The sequence below is a fragment of the Sebastes umbrosus genome, chromosome 14, assembly GCF_015220745.1.
Source record: "Sebastes umbrosus isolate fSebUmb1 chromosome 14, fSebUmb1.pri, whole genome shotgun sequence".
NCBI lineage: Eukaryota > Metazoa > Chordata > Actinopteri > Perciformes > Sebastidae > Sebastes > Sebastes umbrosus.
The window spans coordinates 30,027,467-30,038,195 of NC_051282.1; the positions used below are offsets into that span (position 1 = coordinate 30,027,467).

Here is a 10,729-nt window from a genome sequence, read left to right on the forward strand (position 1 = left end):
TTGACCCACGTGTGTGCAGTTTGACAGCAAACACAGCGCCGTGACAAGCCAGATTTTAGAAAAGCGTCTGTTCTGCAGCGGTAGACTGTAGTGGACGTTTGAAAACTAGAGCCAATGAAAATGTGGGACATCGTCTCAATATGTGAGACGTGGGACAAGGGATAAAAATGTTGTGCAGTCCATCGTTAAGTGGGACACCTGGTCTCCGCACTCCACTCTAGCTGTGATGTCATCAACTCTAGCTCTGAACATTCCGTCCCATGCACACCCATTATAAACGCAGAAAAGGTTTGAAAACAGCATAAAACATAAGCTGCAATAATAAAAAAAAATGTAAAAGATATCAAAAACCTGAATGTCAGTTTAATAGTTCATGGTCTTGTAACTCGTTTAAAGTTTAAATGGTGTCTGTAGCTGAACGTATGCAGAAGCAGTAGCATTTCAAAGGGGAGTTAGGTTCAAGAGGATTTGAAGATTCTCTCCATTGAGTTGCATTGGAAAAAAATTGGGAAAAAAAAGCTTAATATTCTAAAAAGTTGAATGTAAGCAGGGATGTCCTTAAAGAGCTGAACATTTTGATATTTGAATGGTTTCTGTAGCGTAAAGTACTGTATGAAGAAGTAGTTAGAGTCCAAAAAATGTACGGAGGAAATAGAAGAAGAAGAAGAAGTTGATGAATAAAGATTTGGACAACAATCGTGTGAATGCTGCTGAATCAACAGTCACACAAATAACCTATCTCTCTATGTGTGTATTTAACATATTGCAACCTTGCAGAAGGTAAATAGCCTACCTGTGTGTGTGTATTTTTGTACTGCTTTATCAAGATGTACAGTAGTGTGTTAAAGTCAGATGTGTAATTTGTTTTTTTTGTTGGTTTAATTTGAATAATTGCATTGAAAAAGTGAATCTGAGTAGCATAACTTGAACTTGATTTATTAGTTTTGATTTCCAATAAACTTGAAACTGAATGTAATATTGTGAAACTTAATTCTGAATCTGTATTTGATCCTCAATGAAACTTCAACTCTCTGTATGTATACCTCAACAATCAGTTCTCACAAATCAAATTCAGTTCTTGTGAATTCATTTTTGGTTTACTGAGACAGTAAACCGAAAATGTACTTGTTGAGTGCAGATTCACAGAACTCTAGTCTGTGTATGTCTTCTGTAGTTTTTATTGGAGAAAATCCAAAGTTACAGAAACAAGAAAATTACTCATATTTACGTTTCATACTGCTGGGGGGTCACAGAAGGCTAGTAGCCAGCGGCATGGCTCTAATATGTGTAACGGCTACAACAGAAGTTTGCTGAGCAAAAAGCAAACGTTGAAAGTTTGCTGAGCTGAGCAGCACCGCTTGGTCTAACTTGTAAACTTTTAATGTTTCTGTTGTTGTCCTTAAACAGGTTAGATCAGCCTGATCTCACAGAAATACGTGAAATGACTACGAACTCTTAACAGCACGTTACTGGCGGTGGCAGGAACCCATCAATTTATATATATATATATACTGTATATATATTTATATATATATATATATAAATATATATATATATATATAAATATATATTTATATATATATTTATATATATAAATATAAATATATTTATATATATTTATATATATATATAAATATATATATATATATAAATATAAATATATATATATATAAATATATATTTATATATATATTTATATATATAAATATAAATATATTTATATATATTTATATATATATAAATATAAATATATATATATATATAAATATATATTTATATATATTTATATATATAAATATAAATATATTTATATATATTTATTTATATATATAAATATATATACACATATATATTTATATATATATATAAATATATATATAAAACACCAACTGGGCTCCTCGTCCATCTCCTCTCTCCTCCCTTCAATGGTTATAATGGTTATAATGGTTATAATGGTTTTAATGGTTGTAATGGTTATAATGGTTATAATGGTTATAATGGTTATAATGGTTATAATGGTTTTAATGGTTGTAATGGTTATAATGGTTATAATGGTTATAATGGTTATAATGGTTATAATGGTTATAATGGTTATAATGGTTATAATGGTTGTAATGGTTATAATGGTTATAATGGTTATAATGGTTATAATGGTTATAATGGTTATAATGGTTATAATGGTTGTAATGGTTATAATGGTTGTAATGGTTATAATGGTTGTAATGGTTATAATGGTTATAATGGTTATAATGGTTGTAATGGTTATAATGGTTATAATGGTTATAATGGTTATAATGGTTATAATGGTTATAATGGTTATAATGGTTATAATGGTTATAGAGCCTCTGGATCAAACCAGGCTCACGAATTTACGAGACGGAAACAATTCGACGCAACACCGGAACCGGAAATGGTGTGTCTGATGTTTTTGTTTTTAGCCTGTGTCAACAGCTGGCCTTGTTAGCAATAGTGAGCAGTGCTCTAAACTAAAGATCACCGCTCTCTACGTTAGTTAATTCAGCAGACAGATGTTGGAGATGTAACGTTAGCTAGATACATTATTTAATATCTTCGTTTTTATGTCTTATAACACAAGAATAGAGGTTAGTTTAGATGAATGTTGGCACACTGTGTGTGAGTCTTGTTCTGAGAGGAGAACAGGTGATGATGTCTGAGGTCAGAGACAACCTGTCCAACCAGGCAGAGGTGGAGACATGCAGAGACCAGGCAGAGGTGGAGACATGCAGAGACCAGGCAGAGGTGAAGACATGCAGAGACCAGGCAGAGGTGGAGACATGCAGAGACCAGGCAGAGGTGAAGACATGCAGAGACCAGGCAGAGGTGAAGACATGCAGAGACCAAGCAGAGGTGAAGACATGCAGAGACCAGGCAGAGGTGAAGACATGCAGTGACCAGGCAGAGGTGAAGACATGCAGAGACCAGGCAGAGGTGAAGACATGCAGTGACCAGGCAGAGGTGGAGACATGCAGTGACCAGGCAGAGGTGAAGACATGCAGAGACCAGGCAGAGGTGAAGACATGCAGAGACCAGGCAGAGGTGAAGACATGCAGAGACCAGGCAGAGGTGGAGACATGCAGTGACCAGGCAGAGGTGGAGACATGCAGTGACCAGGCAGAGGTGAAGACATGCAGAGACCAGGCAGAGGTGAAGACATGCAGTGACCAGGCAGAGGTGGAGACATGCAGAGACCAGGCAGAGGTGGAGACATGCAGAGACCAGGCAGAGGTGAAGACATGCAGTGACCAGGCAGAGGTGGAGACATGCAGTGACCAGGCAGAGGTGAAGACATGCAGAGACCAGGCAGAGGTGAAGACATGCAGAGACCAGGCAGAGGTGAAGACATGCAGAGACCAGGCAGAGGTGGAGACATGCAGAGACCAGGCAGAGGTGAAGACATGCAGAGACCAGGCAGAGGTGAAGACATGCAGAGACCAGGCAGAAGTGGAGACATGCAGAGACCAGTCAGAAGTAGAGACAAGCAGAGACCAGGCAGAGGTGGAGACATGCAGAGACCAGGCAGAGGTGGAGACACGCAGAGACCAGGCAGAGGTGGAGACATGCAGAGACCAGGCAGAGGTGGAGACATGCAGAGACCAGGCAGAGGTGGAGACATGCAGAGACCAGGCAGAGGTGGAGACATGCAGAGACCAGGCAGAGGTGGAGACATGCAGAGACCAGGCAGAGGTGGAGACATGCAGAGACCAGGCAGAGGTGGAGACATGCAGAGACCAGGCAGAGGTGGAGACATGCAGAGACCAGGCAGAGGTAGAGACATGCAGAGACCAGGCAGAGGTGGAGACATGCAGAGACCAGGCAGAGGTAGAGACATGCAGAGACCAGGCAGAGGTAGAGACATGCAGAGACCAGGCAGAGGTGGAGACATGCAGAGACCAGGCAGAGGTGGAGACATGCAGAGACCAGGCAGAGGTGGAGACATGCAGTGAGCAGGCAGAGGTGGAGACATGCAGAGACCAAGCAGAGGTGGAGACATGCAGAGACCACGGTGGATGTGACCCTGTGAAATCTGCCTGTACTGAAGCTTCTAAGCCTGACCTGCAGCGGTAAGACTTTTACTTTCACACTCAATTAACTGACTCTTAATGTGGCACAATGATATGAGATCGATAAGCAAGTGATCTATATATCAACCAACATATCACCGGGTGCGAGCTGCCCAGCCGGCAGGAGCTGTACACCCAGCGGTGCCTCAGGAAGTCCCTGCTGGTGAGGAGGACTCTCACCAGCAGACTGAGGAGCAGTATTTTCCCCCAGGCCATCCGACTTTTAAATAGATAATTCATACGACACCTTCTCACACAAAAATATATCTTATACTGTATATACTGTATATGTTCTTAATGTATATGTTCTTAATATGCCCTTGTACAAAGTATTTCCTTTTATAATTGTAATATAACTTATTATTTTAAAGGGACTGTTTGTAAGAATCAAAATTGCTTGTAAACAGCGACACCTGTGGCCGTTAAGTCAACGAAAGTCAGCGTCGGGCTCGCGCTTGTGCTCGCTCCAAATAGACATGAACGAGCATCGCTCAAAACAGTGAGTCGACACACGTCAGCTAAAACCACAATATCACTCTATATTTCAGCTGCTTGGCAGTAATGTTAGCTGACCAGACGGAGGTCTCTCCATGAATCAATGCTGATCCTAGTGTTGGCTTTTCCTGCTTCAGCGCAGGCTGAGGCAGCGGGGTTCCGCGGCGAGTAACGTTATCGTCTCCGCCCGCAGACGGAGTGAACAGGGGATACACCGGCACCCGGTCGGTAACGAGATGACAACGTTTCTTGCTGCGGAGCCCCGTCACTTCACAAGACACGGAAAACCTCTGTTGGTCTGGAGGAGCTGCAGCAGTTATTTCTGCACAAACGTCCACTGTACATTCACTAGATATTCTCAGAGCTAAACTAACTCTTCTGCAGTGTGGAGTGAGCGCGGGTTCACGTCTAGAGGTGGAGCGAGTACACGAGAACGCGCGCAGTGTGAGTGAAGGCGAGTAGGCAGAGGAGCAGAGACTTCAGCCACACGCGAGCGCGCATGTGTCCCGACCCGGTACATTTATACGCTTAAAAAGTTACAAACGGTCCCTTTAATGGTGTTTCCCAGCAAAAAGCATTTCTCACGATTGTACCTGTATAACCGGCGTGACAATAAACATCTTGAATCTTGAATATCTTCCAGTGTTCTACCTGCTGGTCACCCATCCTCAGCAGACGCCAGCCCCACACCTTCTGCTGAGGCCAGTGGCTTGTTGTCATTACCATGGGAGGTGGTAACCCACATTGCCTCTCACCTTCCTGCTCAGTGCGTCATGACTGTGCTGCCAAAGGTTAGTTTTTAAACACTTTTTGATCCCATCACTTCCATAACATGCCTTTGTATCAGTTACAGATACGCTATCATCTGGATTCACATCCTTTTGATGTTGCTCCCTCGTTGTAGCAATCCATTTTTCAACTTCACTCATGAAATTACTGAATTGTTCCTCTTTTGGCCTGTACCAAAACCTTTGGTCAGCATCCTTTTCTTCTTCAGGTAACAGCAACAGTACATCCTCATTTGCATCAATAAACTCCTTTAGCAGTTTTGAGCATTCATACAAATTTTCATCAACAATTTCTGGACTCTCGTCATCTTTCATAAGTCCATTAATCTTATTTGTTTTTGATGTTAACTGTGACAGCTTAGATCGCCTTGCATTTATATGCCTGGTCAGTCGTTCTTCCAAACCTCTTCGCCTTTTCGGCTGATTTTCTTGCTAATTTGTGTTCACTGTATTTCTAAATGTGACATCTTTCTCTGTTCCACTGTATACTCCCTTTTTGCTTGACAATTAAAACACTAAAAAAAGCCAGTATAGTTTTCCAGAATCAACATGTATTATTTAAAGGTGCCCTGTGGAGTTTTACTGTAAACATACAAAAGTTATGTTTACATTGACTCATATTACTCAACATTGTGTTTATCCTTGAGGTCTAACAGATGTGATGATGGGTGTATTTTCTTCATCATAAAACATTTGCAAAGACTTTTTATTAGAAAGTATTTAAAACCTCACATTGTTTACAGTCATGAGCTGCGGTCGAACAGTATTTTTCTCCTGGGAAGGTTCCTAACGGAGTGAAATGACCCAGAAGTATCCGAGTAGCAGCCATGATAAGAGCTGTTTGAATCCTCTGAATGTTAAGCAAAGCTGCTTCAATGCTTCCTTTATTATCTCCTTTAGCATAGGATGCACTGGAGCATCCTTTACCAAAGGAAAGGAGAGAATACCGACCGCAACTTTTAAAGCTACGCACCATTCTGCCATTCATGATAACAAACGATATGCTTATCTTGCATATTATTTTCATACAGTCATATTTGGGATTCATGTTGATAAATATGAGAAGACAGTGACAACCATTTCGTTTCACTTATTTATTTATTTCGTACATGTAACAATTACCTCAGTAAAAAACAAAAAAGAATAATAAATAAAATGAACAATGAACATACAGCAAACTGTCAATAATCAACATAAATAAATATTACATGTCCGAGGAGTAGGAAGAAATACAGCCTACACAAATGGTCCTACACCTTCTCCATAACTCGAACAATTGACTCAATATTTATCATATATTCCTTTTTTTTATTTCAATTCCAACCTTGGTAATGAAGTGATATTTTTCACCGGACGTCCACGTAAGGTTAGATAATCATTTATTATATGTTGATGTAAAGTGTTCCAGCAGCAGAAGGACCTGCGGTATCTCTCTTTAACACACCGTGGGTGAAGCAGTTAGGAAAAGACTTCTTCTTCCCTGCCTTTGTTGGCACATTGCTCTATTTCTTGCTGTGTTGAGATCAGTGGAATAGTTTGAAACAATTGGCAGGAATGTGCAACGTGTGGCGCACATGTGTATCCTCATGCATGTGTGTCCTTGCACTAGTGTGTCCACATCGCTACTAGAGGTCAGAAGCTCCACAGGGAACCTTTTAAGGCTTTATCAGACTAGCAGATATTGGAAATTTTCCCACTTCCTTCTCTTTATAGGTCTGTCATGCACTGGGTAATGTGGGTAAGGACAGCACCACTTGGCAGCTCCGGGCACACAGACTAATAGGATCCCGATCTGGCTTTCCAGTGGGGCCGAGGGAGGACTTTGACTGGTCCTCTGCCTGTCTGGAGATGGAGCAGCTGATAACATTCTGGAGAGGCCAAGCGCACCTTGTGGCCAGACAGACCCAAGAGGATGAGGAGGAAAGGGAACAAGTGAGGCAGCAGCAAAGGGCAGGGCAGGATGGGGAACCAGTTGCAGAAGGACAGGAAGATGGTAGAGAGGATGAGGTCGAAGGGGTGGGAGTGGAAGCGCAGGAGGTCGCGTATGGTGTTGATGAAGGGATGGAGGTGGCAATGGAAGGTGAGGATGATGAAATGCAGCCCGTCGTAGGTGGGGACCAACTGGCTAGATTGAGAGAGGAGTTGGAAGAGAGACTGGTGGATGATGCAGCAGCACTAATGGAAGAAGAAAGGGACCACAGGATGGCGTGTGATGCCAATGAGGAGCAAGAGGGTTCTCTAAATCACCACGAGAACGTGGCAGACCCCAGGAATCTGGGTAATGGAAGACACGAAGAGATGGAGCAACCACCCCCAGCGCTGGAGTGCGTCACCCTACTTTCAGGCCACATTGCGCAGATCAACTCAGTCCTCCTTGTGGGGGGAGAAGGGGCAGTTTGTGCCACAGGCTCCAGAGACTGGAATGTTAAACTGTGGGATCTACAGGCAGCCTCTGGTGGCACATTGCTGCACACATTGGGAGGGCGGGGCGACTTCAGCACTCATCGGGGCTGGGCCTGGTGCCTGGCATCTCAGGGACCTCTGCTGGCCTCGGGGGGCTTCGACAGCACAGTGAGGCTGTGGGACCTACAGGCAGGTGGTGCAGAGAGGGGCCTGATCAGGACTGGGGCCGCTGTCCTCTGCTTGTCCTGTCAGACGGATGTATTGCTGGCTGGTACATTTAACAAGAGGGTCAGCATGTACGACACCAGAGGTGAGGGGGGTTTAGCATATAAAGTACATTTCAATTAAGTGGCTGAGTTTGCATAAAGTGCAAATAAAGGTCACTAGTTTTAACAATGGGATGCTAGAGCAGTGACACATAACTCTTAAATCAATAGTCTTACACACTTCCAAAATGTATTTTTGATAGCAGATAAATCCCTTTCTGTTCTTCTTGACATCATTTTGTCTACAGCTGCTGAACCCCTGGTGAAGAGCCTCCGTCTCCATGGTAGCGCTGTAATGTGCCTAGCTGAAGATGACAAGTACATCATCTCTGGGAGTAAAGACTTCACTGTGGCGGTCTATGACCGTAGGGCAGGCAAGGTCTTGAAGAAACTAAAGGTAGACGCAAACACTCAGACACACAGGTCGTTTTTTTAAGTTTGTGTGCATATATGCTGACCTGTATACCATCCTAGACTAACTCCAACCAACCCCTCCATTTCTAGCTGAGCTCTTACCTGTATTCCATGAGCTACAGCGGCTGTGAAGTATGGGCAGGAGACAACAGCGGCATGCTCCACTCGTTTTCCATGCAGGCGGGGACCTTAAAACCGCTGTCCCAGTTTGATGTGGGACACACAGCTCTGGTCACTGGCATCCACAGGTCCACTGGAAGCCTCTACACCTGTTCATCTGATCGCACTGTGAAGGTAGGATGAGGCACATTCCTTGTTACTTTGCCCGTTTAACTAAGAGTCTAGGGGGCTGATCACACTGAGACGCGTCACCTGCAAAACCATTGTTTTCTTCTGGTACAGCGCACCATAGCTGTGCACTCCTCTCTTGTGCCGTGCATAAAAGTTAAAATATTCTCAACTTTTCAGTCACCTGGTGTGGAGTTGCACGTCAGTATCCCACTTGGCCCAGGCAGCCATTCAAAATGCAAGAGGCGGGCTTTAATACTTAACCACTTCCTTCCTGTTTTGATGCCGGTGTTGTGTTAAATATTGTTTGGGGGGAGGGGGTATCATTTTAACAGGAGAGAACCACTATTCAACGGGGTAACAGACGTCGACATAACACCTGTAGATGTGGCAGGGCTAGCTAGTTAGCTGTTGGACTGTGAGAGGGAATTCATATCGCATGCCGTGATAGTTTCATGTAGGCTACTGCTGTTGAGAGAGATGGTGCCTTCGAATGAAACTCGTGAGCTCGTATTTACAGCATGGGAAGTCGTGTACACGATATGCTTGGCGTTCAAGTCGTGAGAACACCGCTGCTAAGCAACGGCAATAATAACGTTACTGTCGGCGTCTAGAAGACACAGAGGATAACAATTTAGCAAGCTAGCAAGCGGGTAACATAATGCAGGAAATGCAAAGACATAACAGAGGAGAAAGATGAGGTCGTTGGGAATATCAACATTTTACTCAGACATATTAAAAAATATAAAAACAATGTACGACTAAAATTACAATATATTAACTTATTATGCAACGAAAAAAATGAACTTCCATGTCCTCCGCCATTTCTGACAACGTCAACAAACACGTCACAAGTCGTGAACTTGGAGCTTTCAGAAACTTTCCACTTCCGAGGTCGTGAATACGACAAGAGGGAGGCGTTCATATGGACTCTTCTCTTAAACAACACCACATTTGAAGGCACCAAGAGAGAGACCACATTTTTCCGTTAATCACATTTGATGGCCCCGGTTGCGCACGCAGCCCCGCTCCACAGGCGCACCACGCTGCTTTACCAGACGCGCTTTGCCGCGGTGTTTTTGAAGCGTTCACGCTCGTCTCGGTGTGATCAGCCCCCCTGCTTTTCTCAATTGATCAAATGCTGCACTTTAATGTCTTTTGATTGTTTTTATTATCATTTCAATGTTTTTCTTTTAACTTATACTTTTATATTCTTTTATTAGTTTTTTATCTTATGCACTTTGTGCTCTTTTATCTTGCTTTTATATATATATAAAGCACTTTGAATTGCCTTTGTGTATGAAATGTGCTATATAAATAAACTTGCCTTGCCTTGAAGTTATAATTTCTTGTTTGTATTGCAGGTACATATCCCCTGTGCTCCTCCGAGGACATTATGTACAATGCGTCACCAAAGTGGAGTCAGTGGGGTTAGTGCTTCGTACCACAACGTACAAATTATTAAAATGTAAAATTGTTTACTTTTTGAAGATGAAACTGTAACTTTAATTATATGCTCCAGGCTCATTCTCATTTGTGAAATGTGTTTTCTCTCCTTGTGTCTTCACTCTCTCTCTCAACCGTACTCCGCCTGTCTGTCTTCAACCGTCAGCTGAGCGTGGAGGCTGGAGTCTTCGCTGTAGTCGCGGGGGATGTGTCCGTGAGTGTGGAAGTCTGGAGGCCCAGAAAATGAAAGAGCAAGACCCGCAAACTATGTGGCAAGACGTGAAAGCAGGCGGCGACGAGACCTGAAGCATTTTTCAATTTGAAACAACATGACACTAGAAATAAAGTGACACTAAAAGAAAAGAAACAGCTGTCTTGCTTTGCAGGCTGGCTGGCTGGCTGGCTATATCAAGACAGATGTTAGAAGTAACGTAACAATCGAACACCAGAAGGTGGATTGGAAATGAAGACAGTTTTTGTTACAAATGGCCAGACATATTACTTTTTTGCAATACACAACACAAATGTTGGAAATATTCACTACCAG

General features: G+C 42.8%; 1 protein-coding gene across 4 annotated transcripts; it reads left to right on the forward strand.

Annotated features, from left to right (window-relative positions):
• The first annotated feature begins 2,422 nt into the window (after nucleotides 1-2,422).
• On the forward strand, nucleotides 2,423-10,545 carry fbxw9 (F-box and WD repeat domain containing 9). Of its 4 annotated transcripts, none has more exons than XM_037793175.1 (8): nucleotides 2,423-3,462; nucleotides 3,517-4,082; nucleotides 5,221-5,368; nucleotides 7,079-8,078; nucleotides 8,283-8,431; nucleotides 8,539-8,742; nucleotides 10,101-10,166; nucleotides 10,349-10,545. In XM_037793175.1, exons 1-8 carry the CDS (start codon nucleotides 2,614-2,616, stop codon nucleotides 10,427-10,429), a joined length of 3,063 nt encoding a protein of 1,020 aa, XP_037649103.1. In that variant the 5' UTR covers nucleotides 2,423-2,613; the 3' UTR covers nucleotides 10,430-10,545. The 4 variants fall into 4 exon arrangements, with proteins under 4 accessions (XP_037649103.1, XP_037649104.1, XP_037649105.1 ...); XM_037793176.1 differs by having other exon boundaries at nucleotides 2,423-3,435; XM_037793177.1 differs by having other exon boundaries at nucleotides 2,423-3,435; nucleotides 3,571-4,082.
• The last annotated feature ends 184 nt before the right edge of the window (nucleotides 10,546-10,729 follow it).

Coding starts and splice junctions, on each gene's coding strand:
- fbxw9 (XM_037793174.1), top strand. CDS start 2,614: ATGAATGTTGGCACACTGTGTGTGAGTCTTGTTCTGAGAGGAGAACAG. Junction 5,369..7,078: donor TCATGACTGTGCTGCCAAAG/GTTAGTTTTTAA, acceptor TTCTCTTTATAG/GTCTGTCATGCACTGGGTAA. Junction 8,079..8,282: donor CAGCATGTACGACACCAGAG/GTGAGGGGGGTT, acceptor TTTTGTCTACAG/CTGCTGAACCCCTGGTGAAG.